Source organism: Hirsutella rhossiliensis, assembly GCF_020360975.1.
Source record: "Hirsutella rhossiliensis strain HR02 chromosome Unknown scaffold00006, whole genome shotgun sequence".
NCBI lineage: Eukaryota > Fungi > Ascomycota > Sordariomycetes > Hypocreales > Ophiocordycipitaceae > Hirsutella > Hirsutella rhossiliensis.
In genome coordinates this window covers 1433950-1451684 of record NW_025408672.1, presented here as the reverse complement: position 1 = coordinate 1451684, position 17735 = coordinate 1433950, and the positions used below count along the sequence as shown (strand labels likewise).

The 17735-nt window shown below is 59.3% G+C and overlaps 7 protein-coding genes across 7 annotated transcripts; 3 read left to right on the top strand and 4 right to left on the bottom strand.

The window, feature by feature from the left end:
- Nucleotides 1-2047: 2047 nt before the first annotated feature.
- On the top strand, nucleotides 2048-3907 carry HRG_06383 (kinase; the record flags this gene model as incomplete). The annotated part of the gene is made up of 1 exon (XM_044864854.1): nucleotides 2048-3907. The coding sequence occupies one exon, from the start codon at nucleotides 2048-2050 to the stop codon at nucleotides 3905-3907; it is 1860 nt and encodes a 619-aa protein (XP_044719794.1).
- Nucleotides 3908-4406: 499 nt separating this feature from the next.
- HRG_06382 (expression library immunization antigen 1) lies at nucleotides 4407-5151 on the bottom strand (the record flags this gene model as incomplete). Its single annotated transcript, XM_044864853.1, has 2 exons — nucleotides 4407-4945; nucleotides 5004-5151. The coding sequence occupies 2 exons, from the start codon at nucleotides 5149-5151 to the stop codon at nucleotides 4407-4409; spliced, it is 687 nt and encodes a 228-aa protein (XP_044719793.1).
- Nucleotides 5152-6656: 1505 nt separating this feature from the next.
- On the bottom strand, nucleotides 6657-7758 carry HRG_06381 (NUDIX domain-containing protein; the record flags this gene model as incomplete). Its single annotated transcript, XM_044864852.1, has 2 exons — nucleotides 6657-7300; nucleotides 7356-7758. 2 exons carry the CDS (start codon nucleotides 7756-7758, stop codon nucleotides 6657-6659), a joined length of 1047 nt encoding a protein of 348 aa, XP_044719792.1.
- An 833-nt stretch (nucleotides 7759-8591) lies between these two features.
- HRG_06380 (slx4 endonuclease domain-containing protein) lies at nucleotides 8592-11298 on the bottom strand (the record flags this gene model as incomplete). The annotated part of the gene is made up of 5 exons (XM_044864851.1): nucleotides 8592-9179; nucleotides 9231-9274; nucleotides 9320-10516; nucleotides 10577-11217; nucleotides 11273-11298. 5 exons carry the CDS (start codon nucleotides 11296-11298, stop codon nucleotides 8592-8594), a joined length of 2496 nt encoding a protein of 831 aa, XP_044719791.1.
- A 368-nt stretch (nucleotides 11299-11666) lies between these two features.
- On the top strand, nucleotides 11667-12001 carry HRG_06379 (ribosomal protein s21e domain-containing protein; the record flags this gene model as incomplete). Its single annotated transcript, XM_044864850.1, has 2 exons — nucleotides 11667-11698; nucleotides 11770-12001. The coding sequence occupies 2 exons, from the start codon at nucleotides 11667-11669 to the stop codon at nucleotides 11999-12001; spliced, it is 264 nt and encodes an 87-aa protein (XP_044719790.1).
- Nucleotides 12002-12526: 525 nt separating this feature from the next.
- Nucleotides 12527-14362, bottom strand: HRG_06378 (FAD binding domain of DNA photolyase; the record flags this gene model as incomplete). Its single annotated transcript, XM_044864849.1, has 2 exons — nucleotides 12527-13073; nucleotides 13146-14362. The coding sequence occupies 2 exons, from the start codon at nucleotides 14360-14362 to the stop codon at nucleotides 12527-12529; spliced, it is 1764 nt and encodes a 587-aa protein (XP_044719789.1).
- A 1249-nt stretch (nucleotides 14363-15611) lies between these two features.
- Nucleotides 15612-17246, top strand: HRG_06377 (XLF-Cernunnos, XRcc4-like factor, NHEJ component protein; the record flags this gene model as incomplete). Its single annotated transcript, XM_044864848.1, has 1 exon — nucleotides 15612-17246. One exon carries the CDS (start codon nucleotides 15612-15614, stop codon nucleotides 17244-17246), a length of 1635 nt encoding a protein of 544 aa, XP_044719788.1.
- Nucleotides 17247-17735: the final 489 nt, after the last annotated feature.

The following is a 17735-nucleotide window of genomic DNA, read 5'->3' as shown; positions in this document are numbered from 1 at the left end:
CAGAGAGCGCGTCCGCTTGTATTCGAGGTCGACTAGGTTCGGGCGGGCGGTGCGCACCGAGGCACATTCACAGCTTCGGTCCAGTCATCGTGGCCATGGCGACGGTGATTGGGGAGCAAGAGCGTCGAGTTTCGAGGATCGAGTGCCGTGGTCAAAGGGGGTGAAGCAAGAGTTGAATGAAGGGCCGGCGATGCATCTGCTAGGACTCGACCGGCACTCGGGGGAGGCCCTCCTAGCAACATGGCCTGGGTCTGGAATTGCCCAACGCCAAGACACGCCAGGAGCGTAAGACTTGTGGCCTGAGGCGTCAGTCGACAAGGGCTCTGATTGGACGCCACTGTCTCGCGTTGCACCCCTCCGCGATCTGCTCCATCCAATGAAAGGCCAGTCGGAGCAGAAGCTGACCAACCACTGACTAGCAGGTGGGTACTCTCATACCCGACATTAGCTCTATTCCTCGAGGAAAAGACTGACGGTGCTTCTTAAGAAGCTTCGCACAGTACTCGCCCCGCTCCCCATTATCTGGGCTCCGTGTGCCAGCGAACGACGACGTCGAGTGCCTTGCGCGCCCTTGATTTATGCGAGAAATTGTATACAGACCCTAAGGCTCTTTCTTATTCGCTTCTGCACTTTGCTCTCATGTCTTGAGATCCCGTGTGTTGTAACCGTGCATGGCATGAATGCTGGCGAGGCAAACCTTGGTCACACAGTGGCATCGCCGGTGCTACAGTCTGTTCTGGTGTCGTGCACTGTATCAAGAGGATCATGTGGCGGTGCAGCAGGCAAGCCACTAGCCCCCACTACCGGCAGGCTTACGAAGAGGGAAATATACATATGTACCGTACGCCAAAAACAGCTAGCCGCATTGCATCCAGCTGAGGTCAGACGATAATAATCAGCTCGGAAGTACGTATAGTGTACGAACACACATGTACAGTACTGTACAGAGTACGGAGTACCATGAAAATTTGCCGACGTTTGCTTGGCGTTGAACATCGCCAACTGACCGGGTGAAAGACGTTGAGCTTGAGACGAGAAACGTTGAGCGAATAGGCACACGACGTCCTCTCCATCACGCCTCCTTCTCTCTGCAACCTCACTTGCTACGCCGTCTCGGTCGACCTCCCTCCCTCTTGCCGACAGCGTTCATCACGCTCGAGGTCCTCGCGGCACCGGCTTGGCGGATGATGTGGCAAAGCTGGCCATGGTTGGCGCAGCTGACAGACAGGCCGGGTACTCGGGTGGAGGCGCGAGACGTGAGGCGCAGGCTCAGGCGCAGGCAGGTCTCGCAGCAGCAGCAACCCTTCGGTTCCATTGCGACGGTCACCAGCCTCACCTCCTCAACACCACCGCTCGCACAGACGAGCGAATACAGGCCCTGTCATTCGCCCGTTGTCTCCATTGTCACCCCCGCAGCCCGGCTTGCCGCCAAGTTACATACTCGCCCTCTCTCTCTCGCCCCAGCTGATGTCTGATTCGATCATGAAGCCGGCCATTTCTTGTCTGCCTGTGCCTCGCCACTGATAAACTGGATGATGGCCCCTTTCCAATCGAGCAGAGCGGTCCGTTGCTCGAGACACACGCTGTGCTGTCTACCCGTCAGGCACCGGCCCACTGTCCGTCGGCGGGAAAGACACCGCACGGGGGAGCCAATTGTTGCTGCCTTGCAAGGCGTGAGCGATGACTCTGGCCGATGGGGCTGACACGGCACCACCCTTCGTCGTCAGCGGTCGGTACAGCGTGCCCTCTTCTCACCTGCGCTGGATGATGATGCCAGCTTGTCAGACTGCACGCTCGCCCTCTGGTATTCGTGCATTTATGGCGTGCAGCAGCCGCCAGCACTGAACTTGGCTTCTTCACCTCCCGAGGACTTTCATCCGTCTTTCGCCTCTTGACAGCTCTGCAGAGGAGCCCCGCTGTCCCGTTAGGTACTTGTCCAAATCCACCCTGCTTCATTCAGTCATCGCCGCAAGCCGTCATATGGGCGGCGTGCCGTTGGGCACCACTACCACCACCACCACCACCACCATCATTTCCCCCCTTCCTCATGGTCAATGCTTCCGAAGGGGCCTCGGAGGAGAGGACGGAGCCCTTTTCCCAGTCCGAACTTGATGCCCGAGTAAGGGGTATCCGCGTCGACGAGCCCGGCGGCCTCCTGGGCGACAACGCCGTACCTCTCGACATCCTGCAGGTCGAGGACCACCACCACAGACAGGGCATCCGCATCCTCTTCCGCCCACTCACAGACCTTCCCGGAGCCCGCTCCGTTAGTCCCGGCAACGACAGTTGTCAGTGGCTTGCCTTGCGCGCCGAGGTCGCCTCCTCGGAGCAGCCCGAGCACAAGGTCTTGGCCGTGACGCAGACTTCTAAGGATATTAAATTCTCTGTCAGGATCCCGGGAGAGTCTCAGGACCAGTCTTCGCGGCCGCCACTATGGTGCGAGTTGTATTACGACCCGGCCAGTGACAAGGTCATCTTCCTGAACAAGTCCGACGTCCCCATCCTGCTCTCCCGCATATGCCAAACCTCGTCTCCTCCCGCCAGCCCACAATTCAGCGAGGCTCACCTCATCAACCCCAGCCTCGCAAAGGCGCTGAAGCCCGGCACCTGGAGGATCAAGGTCAGGGACATTGCTGTCCTAGACTTTCGGGTTCTTGAAAAGCGCCCGGTTACTCTATACCAGGTGCACAAGCCGTCGTCGCCCATCCGCGCATCTGCACCAGCCTGGCCCTCCGACCAGTCCGCCTCCACGAGCGGGAAGAGATCCATGAGCTCGGACGATGAGGGCAAGAGGGTCAAGCGCCGCATCTCGGATACAGACGGGGTGGACGATGGCGTCATCATGTTCCTGCGTCCCGCCGCCGAGCCGCTCGTCTTTCCGCTGCCGAACGCATGGGAGAGCAAGGAAATATCTGCCACCCACGGCCACGCCCTGCTGGACGCCCAGAGCGGAGAGACCATAGCCGTGCCCGGGGTCTGCCAGGTCGACGCGTACCAGCTCACCAAGCGGGAGCCGATAGCGTCCACCGCCCTGTCGGCCGTCTACAAAGCATCGCACTCTCATGTGCCGGACAACATCGTGACTGTTAAGGTTCTCAAAACGAGGGTGGCGCCCTCCAACGACAAGCCGCTCGCGCACGAGCGCAACGTCATCCGCCAGGCCGACATGTGGCTGCGTGAGTCGCAGAGCCAAGAAGATTTGGAGCATAACTCTATTGTCCGATACTACGGGGGTGACGCCCGCTTCCTGTCCCTTTACATGGAACATGTCGAGGCTCCGGATCTCGCCTCGGCAGCTCGATGGCGGAACAAGGCCGACGAGTTTACGGGCAGCCGAGAGGATGCGTGGCGCATCTTGCACGATATTGCCAACGCACTGGCATACATTCACAAGCGAAAGCTGGTGCACAACGACATCAAGCCTGCCAACATCCTTTACTCTCCTGAGCGTGGCGGTGTCATTTGCGACTTTGGACTGTCGACTCTCGCAGCCAATTCTCCGACCTCGGGCGGGACGCCGTATTACGTCCCCCCAGAGTTCATCGGCAAAAAGCTTCGCGGGGCCCCCTCCGACGTATGGGCCCTGGGCATCACCATGCTCTACGTCCTAGGCAAGATTCCATTCCCCGACAGCCGGGCCAGGCGGCATCATCCGAAGCCCCTGTACTGGCAGATTGGAGGCATCCACAACCCAGCCGTGGCCTACAAGCAGCATGGAAACGGGCAGCCTGCCGTGAATCAGATGCGCGACTGGCTGTCGGAAATCTTCGAGACACGGGAGAAGCTAAGCCCGCGAGATCGTCTTGAGCGATTGGTCAAGGAGATGTTGATGCCGAACCCCACTCAGCGGATCACCATGGCGAGGGTGCTGCAGGAGCTCAAGGCCGAACAACCGGCCTTTGTATGATGAAAGTGTGACTGTGCAATGCTTTGTTTTCCCTTTGCCATCCACACTACTAGAGTCGAGAGTCGGGACACGGCTCGACCCGATTCGCTGTTGCCTGGCCTAGTTTCTTTTCTTGTCGTATCGAACAGGGTTTACAACGATGACCTTTGTCGGATCGAGCATTGAAGGATTAAGTACTTTGCTTGAAGCAGGGTAAGCAGCGCCCATCTCACAGACTACAGGTCACGGGCTCACCATGATGGAAAGATGAAATGGCATAGCTATGTGCTTGACGGACGTTGAGATGTCCAGTGTCCTCGTCACTCAGCATAGCGCATCACGTTGTTTGGCGTTGTCGTTACATGTATCGCCAATTATGGTGAATAGAGCATGGTTTTTACTAATGGGCCTATCTTTTGTCGCCGTGCTTTCTGTTGACTTCCCCCTGTCTGTTTGTGCTTTGAATCCTCCTTTTGCCCTGGCAAAGGCACTCGAACTGTGACGAAGCACCGCGCGCGAGCTAGAACGCGGCGTCGATGGCAAAGAGAGAAGCAATAGCAGCAACAGCTACAAGACCAATGGTGCTGGTGACGGCCATGGCAGGCCCGGCACCGTTTCTGTCACCCCCCTGTCCATTGCCGCCACCGGTCGAGTTGCCCCCGGAGCTATTGGTTCCGTTACTCTTTTTTTGGTCCCGAACGGGAGCGTATTCGACACCGCTGCTCGAGCAGTTGCTCAGCGATTTTGCATTCCTGTTGAAGCGGATATCGGCGCAGTTGTAGAGCGCCGAGCCACTCGCAGACGTGGTGACGACCTGCAGAGTGGCCAAGGTGCCGTTCTCGACGTCGATGGGGACGGGGACCTTTTCGATGCACAGCGTGCCCTTGCCCGTCGTGTTCCAGAACTCGGGCGTCAGGGAGACGTTGAAGTTGGTCGTGTTTTGGCCAACGCCGAGGTTGACGAAGACGTAGGTCCACGGGTGGTGCAGCTCGAGCTTGAGTGAGCCGCCGTCGAGGGGCCAGTCGGTGACGTTGCCGGCTCCGTAGTCGACGCCGGCGCCTGGGGCGGAAAGGCGTCAGCGGAGACACTCAAGCCGGGTGATGGGACGGGGTCTTACACGGATAGGTCCATTGGCTATACTCGGAGTCGGCGTCCTCTGCGAGCGTGTCGGCCCGCCACTCGGGGTATGTGAGGGCAAAATGGGCGAAGGCGCCATGGGCGGCAGCCAAGGCGGTCCCGACGACGGTGACGACGGTCGATAGCATCCTGATGGATGGGAGCTTCAACGCGCAGTGGAAGGTCAGGGGGTCTGAAGATATCGTAGTAGACAGGAGATGTCACAGTGCAGGTGGGCAGGGCTTGGCAGCTCCAAGCTGGACAGGCAAGCTCTCGGAAGTAGACAAGGCTGGGAGAGATGGGTTTGTGCGTGTCCCGGGCTTCTTTATAGACTTGAGCTGGGGGGTCCCGCGTGGGAGGTGATGGAGTCCCATGTATGGAGTCCCATGTATGGAGCACCACTTGGGACTCGGAGATGATGAGAGGCTAACAGCCGCAAGGTGATTCGCTTCTGGGCCTGGGCGGCAACTGGCCAGGATCTTTCCGGCGTTGGCTAGCTTCCAAGAAGAGGGTGAGGCTGTGTGGCTTGAGAGCTTGGTTGTACAAGCACATGGACGGGGCGGTAGGCGGTTCGCCGGTAGGGGGGAGGTCGGATCACCGGGGCCGGCACCGGGAGATGGGATGGATGGGTGGATGGATGGGTGGATGGATGGGATGAGGTAGGGATATAATCTGTACAGTACATGAGAGTCAAGCCACTGAAACTTTCTCTTTTTCTCGCTCGGCCGAGTCCCTGTCAGATTGCCGTCCTCTCCAGAATGCGGAATAAGCTGCCTTCTCTCAATTGCTCTTCTTGGTAGCGCAAATACTTCCTTTCACGTCTTGTCTAATGCTTTCCGATGGCTGATGTCAAGACCTGATGCATCCGCGGAGGACATATTTAGCTTCATGTCTTCAGATCATCGTTGACCAGGAAACGACTCGGGCGAATTTTTTAATTTTTTTTCACCAGGCAGTCTAAAAAGGAGGTCTCTCGAGCTGAGAATACAGAACGGTTAAAAGCTGAAAAGGCGGCGCTTAACCGTAGGGAGGCGTGCGACGACGAGCTGCATCGGGGGGTGGTGGAGGCGACAAGACGAGGGAAACTTGCTCAAATGCACGCAACGCAAGACCCCGAGCGGTGGCGCGGGGACAGGTGCGGAGAAGCCAGTGGCCTGGGCCTCGATGGAAGAAACGTCTTTCCAAGAAGTCGAAATATGGCTGTTTAGCTTGGCAGTAGCTGAGAGGGGATGAAATTGATGGAATGACCCGGGAGGCATCGGGTGAGTTGGTAGGGGGTCGGTTCGGTGGAGAAGGCTCAAGACATGGGCATAAAGCCGCAGCAGGATGACGATTGTTTCATCCCACCTGCACGGACAGTCTCGTCTTGGCATGTGACATGGTGGACTCAAAACGAGAGGACGGAATGAAGCCTAATAAGCTGCAATGGACCGAGGCAAGGCGAGGGTTGTGTACCACGTCGACGTATAATACAACTCTGTTGTTTCCAGAGCCCTCAGAGGCCGTCACAGCCAGGGTAATGGAGCACGTTTCTGAGTTCCTTGCTTCTCACCAGTCGCCACGTGGAAGCGGCCGGCGACGGGGTGTCACGGCATGTACAAGCACGGCGACATCGTCCCGGCAGAAGATGCCCTCGTCCCTGCCCGACACGCCTTCACAGCCGTGCCGCCTCGTCCTGCTTGTCCTCCCGCAGCACGGCCCTCCTCGACCGAATCTCCAGATCCCGCGGCCCCCCCTGGGCAAAGTTGACCAGCACCACCCTCTCCCAGTCGCCGCCCCTCGGCTCGCCCTCGAGCTCCGGGCCCGGCTTATCCAGCCCGAGCACAACGCGCCCGTCGGCCCGCCGCACCGGCAGCCGAACCGGGCACATGACCTTTTCGCCCCAGGGGATGCGCGCCGTCGCGTGGCTGTCGGCGGCCGTGGGCGTGCGCCGCAGCCACGCCAGCAGCTTCTTGCGCTGCGCGGCGCGGTGCAGCGGCCCGGCTTCGATGGGTTCCCTGCTGCTGTTGCTGCTGCTGCTGCTGGTATTGCCGTCGCCCAGAAAGCCGTTGAGCAGGTGCAAGAGGTAGTACTGCGGCGGGAAGAGCGTCATGGAGCCGTCGGCGACGCGGCCGAGGGAGACGTGCGCAGGCGCGAAGAGGGCTGCCGTGTGCTCGACGCCGTTGTCCGGCGTGGGGATGAGCATCTCGGACGGCACTGCCGAGCGCGAGAGAGGCAGCTGGTAGACGTACATTTGCGTCGTGAAGCGCTTGGGCACCCCGACGGGGGTGATCCATCGCGTGAAGGGGATGAGGTTCTCTGCGCCAGTCAGTCAGTCACGATTCCCTCGCCCCGTGTTGTTGCTTGGACGCACCGGTATCAGCAACACCGCCAACCGACGCCAACCACTCCCCAAACGGAACCTCGTTGGCATGGATCCTCGCCCGCGCCGCATCCCGCTCCGCCGCCGGCAGGCTGATGAGCCCCTGCCTGCCCGTGGCCAGCAGGATGCCCGTCTCCTCGAAGCACTCCCTGACGGCGGCCATGCGGTAGGCCGGTCCATCGCGGTGCCGCGCCGGCGACTGCGGCCCGGGCACGGCGCCGTCGTGGAAGGCGTCGAGGTTGCCGCCGGGGAAGACGTGCGCCGAGGCAAACGACGTCGACGACTGCACGCGCTGCAGCACCAGCACCTCGTTGGCCGCCGACAGCACCATGACGGATGCGCTGGGGCGGGCCTCGACCATGGCGCCCCTGGACCTGGGCTTGGTGTCTCCCATGGCTGACGGTGCCGCCGGCGGTGTCGCTGCCGATGCCGATGCCGATGGCTGGGAAAACGCCCGGCGGCTCGGCTGAGGATGCGGCCCCGCGAGAGTGCAGCTGAGCCGGCGATGGGCTCCGGGCCAATGCTTCTGCTGCTGCTGCTGCTGCTGCTGCTGCCGCTGCTGCCGCTGCTGCTCTTGCTGCTGTGCACTAACCGCACTCCGAACCCGTAGTCCGACGGCTGAGCATCGTCTCGTCAAGACGCGATGCATGGCGCAACATGGGGCTTCGGCGCTGAGGCTTTTGTAGTAATCAAGAGCCTCGGTCCGGTCAGCCTAGTCGGACTAGTCGGATCCCCCGCCCTCCGTCGGCTGTGTCTTTGCTTGCTGTTAGGTTCAAGGTATCTGTAGTTGCATGATGAAACATTATTAGCACCGGAATGCAGCTTGAGGCCGGCGTTGCGGGGGGGCACGGGTCCGCACATCGGAGCCGAGGCCCAGAGTGCCGACGGCTTGGCCCAACTGCCGAAAGACTAACAGACGCCGGACAGCGTGTGCTTTCGAGGCAATGGGACAGTTGTTAAGACTCTTAGGAGTGTGTATTCACGCACTCTTGACATGATCATCCCCCACTCTCCTCGTGTGCTCTTTCTCTGTTGCCACGACAAAGCTCGTCACCGTGAGCATCGATCGAGGCTCATCGTCGGCGCGAGACATCATAGCAGCTCCGGTCGGCGCACGAAAAACAATGCTTCGACCCATGCCCAAACAACTAACCCGATATGCGCCGCACGCAAACGCCCTTCATCAACCTTGCGTCTCTCGTGCCCGTCATTGACGCCGGCGCCTAATCAATAACGCTTCCTCTCCTTGCCACGTAAGTTCTTTTCCCATAGACACAATATGCTCTTGGACTCGCACCACTTCTTGACCTCGCCCACGCTCGCCTCCCCGTCGCAGCCAACCCGCGTGAGCTGCCCGCAGTTAAGCCACGTTGTCAAGTCCTCCAACACAATTGCGTCGTACATGAGCATCTTCTCGTGCCACGACGGTTGCGCCGGGTCCGTCGTCCTTGGCGCCGTCGTCACTGCCTTGGTGATGTACGTGAACAGGCACGTCTGCTGGTTGGTAGGGGACGTCGCCAGAGAGAGCTCTGTGTCCTCGTCGACGGTTAGGCTCAGGTCTACCGGCTGCGCCGGCGAAAAGGTCGGCTCGGGAGACGAGCAAGGCGACGCCGATGAATCCCCCTCAGCATCGGACTGCGAGTCAGGAATCTCAATGACCCTTCTGGGCGCCTTTTCTTTGCGCTTCGGGGTGGCTGGAGCCGGGCTCCTGTCCTTGAAGGCTTCCTTGGCAGACGTCGGGGCTGCGATCCGTGGTGAGGGCGAGCCGGCGTCTTTCCTGGGCCTGCCCCGCGGTCTTCGGGGTGATTCCGAGGGCTGTGCAGACGGCGGCGGCTGCTTCTGTGATTCCCCTTCACTAGCACTGACTTTTCTCGGACGACCCCGAGGTCGTTTCTCCTTGGCTGTGGCGACTGTCGTGGTGCTCGCGGACCTGGACGCCCCCGTAGTCGTCGTACATGTTGATCCAACTACACCGTGCCCCGGCCGAGCGCTCTCTTGCCTGCACCGGGTGAGGAGAGCAACCATGGCCGTTCGCTTCTTGATTGGTTTGAAGCCGTATTGCGCAACCTGCTTGGCCAATTGTGCGTCCGAGTAGCGCTCGAAAGACGGCTCTGGGGGTGGCATGCCAGAAGTTGGCTGACATTCCGAGGCATCCTTATATTGCCTTCCATCGTCCTCTTCTCGTCCATTCGTCATTCTGTGTTGATTTTCGGCGAGCGACCCAGTCTGCGGCGGACTTTCGATGCACGCGGGCAGCTCGCTTCCTGACAGGTTGGAACTAACGTCAATGATCTCTAGAGGCTTGCTCTGCCCGGGCGGCATTAGAATGTCTGACAGATTGACAAATGAGTCATCATCTCGGGCTTCGTCAACAGCGAGCAATTCCGGCAGGGAGATAACATCGTCTCTGTCGCATCGCACATAGCCAAAGGGATCGGCCTCCGTGGCAGGTTCTGGAAGTCCGGATCCGTCCGCAAAGTTGCGAACCTCGACATCAAACAAATCCCCATCTGCGTCTCTCGCTCCTGCATCCCAAAGCGTCTGTCGCTTCTCCGGGGGCTCCAAAGCATCACTGTTGAGCGGTGTCGTGAATTCAACCAAGTCCAGCTGATTGGAGGCCCTCATGACTGCTTGGAGGTCACGCAACAAGGTGGGAGACTGCTCACGTGCTAGTTGACTGGAAGTGCCAAAGACGAAATCCTGCCGGGCCACCTGGTTCAATGCTGCTCCCGGAGACAAGAGAATGGGCTTGGGCGGCGGCTGTTTTTTCTTAGACGTCTTCGCCGGCCGCTTCCGCGGCTTAGACTTTCCATTACCGATCGCCGCGGGCTTCGTCGCCCCTGATCCTTGGTGCTCGCTCACCGGTGCCGCGACCTGGTCAGGTTGAGTTTGTGGCCTGTAGGCGGCGGTGGCGATTTCTGTGATGGTTCGGGTCTTCTTCTTTGGCGCTTTTCGCCTCGTCGGCGACTGATCCGGCTTCACGGGTCCCGGGCCATCGACTAAACTCGTCGGAACGAGTTCGAGTAACTTTCGCTTTCTCAGAAAGCTCGAGTCTTCACTTGTTGAGTTGGAGCCTGTCTCTTGCTGCAAATTTTGGCTGCACTTGAAGGATGCAAGCAAGTTCTCGAATGGCTCCGATGTCTCGCCGTTCCCTTGGGATTTATTGATGGTTTCCAAGTGAGGGGTTCCCCCGGAATCGATGATTATTAGACTTCTTTTCGCGGGTGGAGTCCAGTCTGTCCTTCGGGTCATCGCGACTTCAAGATTGAGTGGTTCGTTTTCCGCCTCTTTAACCGCTCTCGCTTTTGTTGACTTTTGTGGCTCCGGCGACTTGAAGTAGCAGCTGCGGATTTGTTCCGAGTCGTTGTCGGGGACGGACTCTGGTGTCGGGCCATCTCTGGCATTAAGCTTCGACTCGGTGGTCGCGTCAGCGGTGTTCTTGCTCGGTGACTTGTACTTTTTCCATGGTTGATTGTCAGCGTGCAAATTGGAGTCTGTCGATGTTTCGATCGGTGCCTCGACGCGCTTGGGGGCCGCTCGATTCCGCCGGCGCGGCTTGCGCTTCTGGGGGGCGTCCTTTGATTGTATCTCGATGACGGAGACCGATGTGTCAATCTCCTCCAAGGCTGTTTGATTGGCGACTCTCGGATTGGAACTTGACTTTGGCGAGTCATCCGCTTGCAGCGACCTCCAGAGACTGCCGGCGCTCGTGAACGTCGTCGTCGCGTTTTGCGGAATCGGCGCGGATTTGCTTCCACTTTTTAATGGCGGGCGCGGAGGCTTCTGTGACAGGATATCCTGAATGGAGGGAAGCTCGGGGGACGAAGAAACTGCAGCTTCAGCAGCCCGTAGTCTGGCGCGGGATGGCGAAGACAAGAACGCGTCAGGAGACGCCATGGCGCCGAGACCCAGGAGCCGAGAGCGCAAAGCGCATCTCAGTCCCTCGACGCGCAGCAGGTGGGACTGAATTCTCGACGTTTTCTGCAAACGTTTTGATATGGCGGAGTCTCGGCGTTGGCGCGACTTTGTAGATGGGATGAGCCGGTGGCGACGGCCAAAAGGCGTCTAGGCCAAATTGTGGAGACAGGATTGCGGGAGCGCTGCGCGAGACTGGCGCGGTATCAGCTGACTGATCACCTGATGCACAAAACCCTCCCCGCCCACGAAATTATCGAGCCAATGTCAAATTCGTAGAGCCGAGAACAGGCACAGCATCCCACCAAACGACCTCGACGAGCCATCCCCCGCCGGAACAACTCCCATTCTACCGCTCCCTACCGCACTCCCATCCACACCGTCAAGATGGAGAACGACCGTGGCGAGATCGTCGATCTGTAGGGACTTGCCCGAGCTCCCAAAGTCCGCCCGCGACCGGCAATGCTGATTGATTTTCTCCTCCGTCCAGCTATGTCCCCCGCAAGTGCAGCGCCACCAACCGCATCATCAAGGCCAAGGACCACGGCTCCGTCCAGATTTCCATCGCCAAGGTTGACGAGAACGGCCGCGCCGTTGCCGGCGAGAACCACGTCTATGCCCTCTGCGGGTTCGTGCGAGCGATGGGCGAGAGCGACGATGCCATGAACCGGCTGGCGCAACGGGACGGCCTGTTGAAGAACGTCTGGAGCGCTCAGCGATAATTGGTATGCGGAAAATCAAGGTACTTGATCCCGTCCGTCGAGGTCATGTCTGGAACGGTTTGCTGACTGCTCTACAGGGATTGGCACGGGCATGAAACGGCAAGGCATGCGTGGATCTAGAGCTGGCTGCATCTAGCAACATCCGATTCGAGGCGTTTGGGCTCGCTTCCGAAACGCGGATCCGTTCCTGGTTCCTGACATGCCGCGAGTGACGAGCTACGTGATATGTGATTTGCGCTGGCTAGCAAAGGGTTCTCGGGCCGGTCTTCTGGCCGCCTCTTGCCCGGGGACTCTGGGACTACCTCGATAGTCTCCGTGCCGCAGATCGAACTTGATGGCCTTGAAAAAGCCGTGGCGTTCAAGTCTCTTGCCATGGTACAGATACGGGTCACACACTCCAATAGATGGAAATGAATTGTTCCATCTTCTCCCATACACGATTTTGACTGGCGGCTCCTATGCGAAATGCGAGAAAGGCTAACAAACAGCTTGCCTTGCTCGTCATCGGTTGCGCACACAATTTCGCTACATCCCGCTTTCAATTCCCTCTTTGTATGCACTCAGCGCACGTTCTCGAACGTGCTTGTGCTCGACAATCGGTTTCGGGTACCCCTTCTTCTTGGCCTGGGGTCCCGCGCCGCGACTGTACGGCTCGTGAATCTGCTTGTCGCTGAGATCCTTGAGCTCGGGAACCCACTTGCGGATGTACTCGCCGCTGGTGTCGAACTTTTCGCTCTGCAAAAGCGGGTTGAAGACGCGAAAGTATGGCTGAGGGTCAACTCCGACGCTGGCACTGAATCCCCAACCCCCGCTGTTGCTCGCAAAGTCGCCGTCGATGAGATGCTCCATAAAGTATCGCTCGCCCTTGCGCCAGTCGATGAGTAGGTCCTTGGCCAGGAACGAGGCGACAATCATGCGGCAGCGGTTGTGCATGTAGCCCATGTGGTTGAGCTGGCGCATGGCGGCATCGACGATGGGGAACCCAGTCCGGCCCTCGCACCACGCCACAAAGTCGTCCTCATCGTATGACCACGAAATGTTGGAGTATTCGGGCTTGAATGGCTTGTTCATGCTGCGTCAATGCTGTCAGACCTGCAACGCATGACCCTTGAGTCCCAGGGTAGGGGGTGGAGGACACCCTTACCAGACAAACGGCCAGTTTACCAAGACGTGCTTGTAAAAGTCCCGCCAAGCAACCTCGCTGATCCACGTTTGGATTCCCTCGTTACCGCTATTGAGCTTCTTGGACCTGTTGCCGTCCCGCGCAGTCCGGACACACGTCCTGGCGCTGATGGTCCCACTAGCCAGGTGCACCGACAGACTTGAAGTCGCCTCATCGGCCGGAATGTTCCTCTTATTATGGTAGTTGCCGACCCTGTCGTCGCAGAACTTGTGCAGCCTGTCCCTGGCCGCGTGCTCTCCGCAGGGCCAGAGGGAGCGGAACCGCTTTTTTTCTTCCTGGCTGAGGCTCTTGTTCTCGGGCGCCTCTGGGATGGGGCAGTCGAACAGCTTCTTGTACTTTTTCCGGGCGCCATCTGGGTTCTTGGCTGGCGGGTCGAAGAGCTCCAGGAGATCGAGGTTGTCGTGGACGTGGGCGACCCAGGTCCGGTACCAAGGTGTATAGACAGCGTACTGTTTCCCGGCACCGCTACGCAATTGCCCTGGCGCGACGATGCAGCTATCGTGGACGACCTCGAACGACTTGTCATTCTCGAACAGATCCCGCACCATCTGGGCCTCTCGGCGTAGTTCGTCGACTTCGTACTCGATGTTGGCGAACAGATGACTGCTACCCCACTCCTCCATGAGCTCCAGGATGCGATCGGGGATGCTTTTTCTCCTGGCCACCGTCTCGACGTGGAGGGGAATGTCGAGCTTGGCCAGGTCGTCGCGGAGGACCTCGAGCGTCCTCAGCATGAAGTCGACTCGGACGGGCGAGGTGAGATGGGCCTCAAAGTCCTGGGGGCTGACGATGTAGACGCAAATCAGGGGCACGCCGGCCTCGTTTGCCTTTTCGCTGGCCAGGGCTAGCGACTTGTTGTCGGTGTGGCGCAGATCCATCTTGAACCAATGGACGACGGAGTCCTTGACCTCGACCGCCTTGCGATGCTCGGCCGTGTCCTCGAGCGCCGAGACGAGCTCCTCCATGGGGCGAGGGATCTCGTCATTGTTGTAGGCGCGCGCGCGGGCATTGCTCATCTCATGCGGGTAGTACTTTCGCAGCACGATGCCGTGCTTCTCGGCCTCTCCAGCCAGGGGGTGAGGCTGACGCAAGTCACTGCTCGTCTTGGTGCGCTTGTTGGCGGCGCCGTTGGATTGAGGAAGGGACGTCGACTTTCGTTTGGCCGCTTTGGGGGGCATGGTGAAGAAAGTGCTGGCTGGCAATCGGGTTGGCGAGAAGAAGGCCTGGCGACAGGGCCGTCGTGAGACAATGGGCAGTGTCGAGAATCGTAGAGTTGAGAATCGTAGAATTGATCGGATCAGGGGCATTGACGAGGGCGGTTGCAATCAGGGATGGATCAATTGAGTGTCTCATGAGAAATGGATAATGTTCTTTGCGGATTTCTGTGCGGCGCGGCGTCGATGATGACATTAACAAGCTCCGATGGCGCGGGTCTCATGACGGGCCCGGGGATCGGCATCTGCTGCGTCAACGCCGATGACGTTGGGTGGATTCCGCGAGCACATAAGCATGGGCGACAAAACAGCCAAAGGCTCGATCGAAATGAGCTCCAACACATTCAAAGATTGATCTCTATCTTTCTTTTCACTCAAACTCAAATGGCGCAATGGCATGCCCCGTTGACCAGGCGGTTTAACCGGCCCACACTAAATTGCTGCTGAGCCAGAGAAGTTTATTAGTGATGCTGCCTACGTCCCTACCCTATAGACTAGGCGCGTCCATGATGCTATCTCAAGGTACAAAGTACCGTACCAGCGGAGCGCGGCAACTGTCCAATCATGGTCCGCTGCAGGCTGCCTGCTTGCCGCAAATCGCGCCCCTCCCCGTTCTTCTCGTCCACAAACGACGACACCGACTGCAATCTTTGACGCCACCAAGCGCAGCTCCCGCGATATGTCGTGACGGCTTCATATCATCGTCTGTTCCGTTGGACGTGTGTTTTCGAACTCTGCATCGACCTCCAACCTTGCCAGTGGTGGCCGCATCCTCCCCTCTCCCTCCCTTGCGACCCTACACCAGGCGAGACGGACCGGCACCCGCAGACATTGTGAAACAAGCGCCGCACGTTCAAAGTCTGCGCTACAGGTTTCTTACTGTCGATCGGACGGCATCAACGCTCGACTATTACCGCCCACTTGTCGTTACGGCACCAACCTCTGCGGCCCGAAAGAGCGTCCAGCCGCGGCGGCCAAGTCGCACGCCACCAGATACTGCCGACACACTCCCTCACAACGCCCGCTGTTGTGCAATGACGGACACACGCCTCCACTTCCCCTCGCTGTGCTCATCCAGTCTCGCCCAAGGACTTCGCCAGTCGCACTCTCTTGCTGCCACGCCGCCCACCCACCTCGAAGCGTAGATAGCCCCCGACGTTCAAGCAACGCCCTCCACGTTCACCATCTCTCGCTCACTCCATCTCTGTCTGCGATGTCGTTGACATGGCGGCCTCTGCCGCTGCCTTCGTCCCCCGGCCTACCCGTCCTCTTGGTTTCTGCCCAAGTCGGCGTCGCCTCCTACACTGTCCGCATAACCGACATGGCCAACATGTGGGTGGAAAGCCTGGAACGAAAGGCCATCTGCATGCGCGCCTGGTCTGAAAATACAACAATCGACCCGAGTGACACTCCCGAAAACATGGCCAAGTTTCTCGCCAGCCTCACATCGGCCTTGGATCCCCGCCAGCCCGGCCACGGCGATACTAGCCTCGGCCTGGTCCCCACTGCAACCGACGACGCAGGAGACGACGGGCTCACGTTACGCGTGACATGTGCTCTGCCCGGATTTGCTCCCTTGAAGTGGCCCCTTCACCTCGGAAAGTGCCCCCCATCAGCTGTTGCCACACAGCTCGTGCTACCTCTTATTGAAGCACACTACGCCAGGAAGCGGGAAGTGGAGTCGCTGCTTCAGGCTCTCGGCCAAAAGGACTCCGTGCTCACTAAGCTGTCAGACAAGCTGGAGGCGATGGGAATTGGCCTGGAACATGTGTTCACGGCGCTTTCGGGAAAGAAAATGGTTACCAGATTAGCTGCCGACGACAAGGTCAGGGGACTTGCCCCTTTTGACCGCCGCCGCTGGGAGGCAGACATGTCCCACGATATGGACGGCCCAGGCAACACCGGCGATCTCGTGCAAAGCGTCCTCGGGAACTCGAGCCTTCGCTACGGAAACTTGATAGAGATGGACGCGTCTCCCGTCTTGGACCGATGGTGGCATGACTTTAGAGACACGTCGCAAGTCGCATCCTGCAAGAAGGCCCGACCAGCAACGCCCTCAAGCCAGACCAGGTCACCAAGGTCAGGTCCCAGGACGACGGAGGATGATGACGACTTCCAAGTTCAAGCCACGCCGCCTCGCCTCGAGTCACAGGCTGGGAAGCACAAGGCAGCAGGCGATGCGGCGCCTGCCCAGCAGGCCTCGTCAACGACGGATGAAGACGGAGACGAATCTTTGATTCCCTATAGCAACCCACCACCAACTGTCCCTACATTGGCGCGGCAATCTGAGCCCCGCAAAGCGGCCTCCTCAATACTCGGTTCGATGGGCGGGAAGAAGCCATCAGCGGCGCCTCGGCCTCCCGGGTCAGAAACGGAGCAGAGAGCCGAGCAGCCTGTTGACGACTCGGAGACAGCCTCCGAGGCTTCCGACGACGACGATGCTACGGCCTCAGCCCCGGGTTCTCCCCCTCCTCCGGCCGCAATGTCGACAACGAGTGGCGTCAGGAAGGGAGGCTTGGGGTTGATAGGCGGAGGAGCGCTGAGGAAAAATAACATAGAAAACGAGAAGTGCCGCGAGGCCGAGGTCGGGGTCGAAGACGGGGTGCCAGCTCGCAACAAACTTGGTGTGATTGGAAACAAGACTGGGCGAGGACCGCCGTCGTCAACACCAGCTCAAGAGGAGAGTGAACGCGGCCGAACACCTGCCCGTGTCGAGAAGGAAGATCCGGCGGGAACCATACCCCGAGAAACGTCACAAGAAAGGGCGGATCGCAGGCGAGAGGATCTCAAGCGAGATCTAGAGAAGAGGGCTGCTGCTAGTCCCGCGAGGAAGAAGCGACGGTTCTAGGCCCTGGAGCGGTGCACTCCGTGCAGATCGGGCAAGTAGGTGACACGGCCAACGCTCACTGGCGCCGGTTGCAGACACTGCAGTACGGCACACTGCGGCATCCCTCACATCTAGTCGGCTGGATGCTCGGCGCTCGAACGACGATGCGAGACGATGCTGCCGAGCTGCCACTGGCACGGCACACATGTACGCATGTATTCGCCCACGGGTGGAATTCGCTCCAGGTCAAAACGAAGTCAGTGATGCAGCTCAATATGTCAGTGGACATGGTTCACGTGCACTCCGGAACGCATGTACGACGCTGGAACGCGATGCCACCCCGGCCATGGTCCATACACCTGTCAGTTCGTCCATTTGAGGGGTTCCACGGTGCTCGCTTGGTGCAACGGCTCGTGGTGGAAGAACTGACACCACTCTCACGGCCGGTGCGAACTGCCGGCAGCGGTGCATCGTGCAACAGACCTGTCAAGTTTCAACTGCCATGGAAAC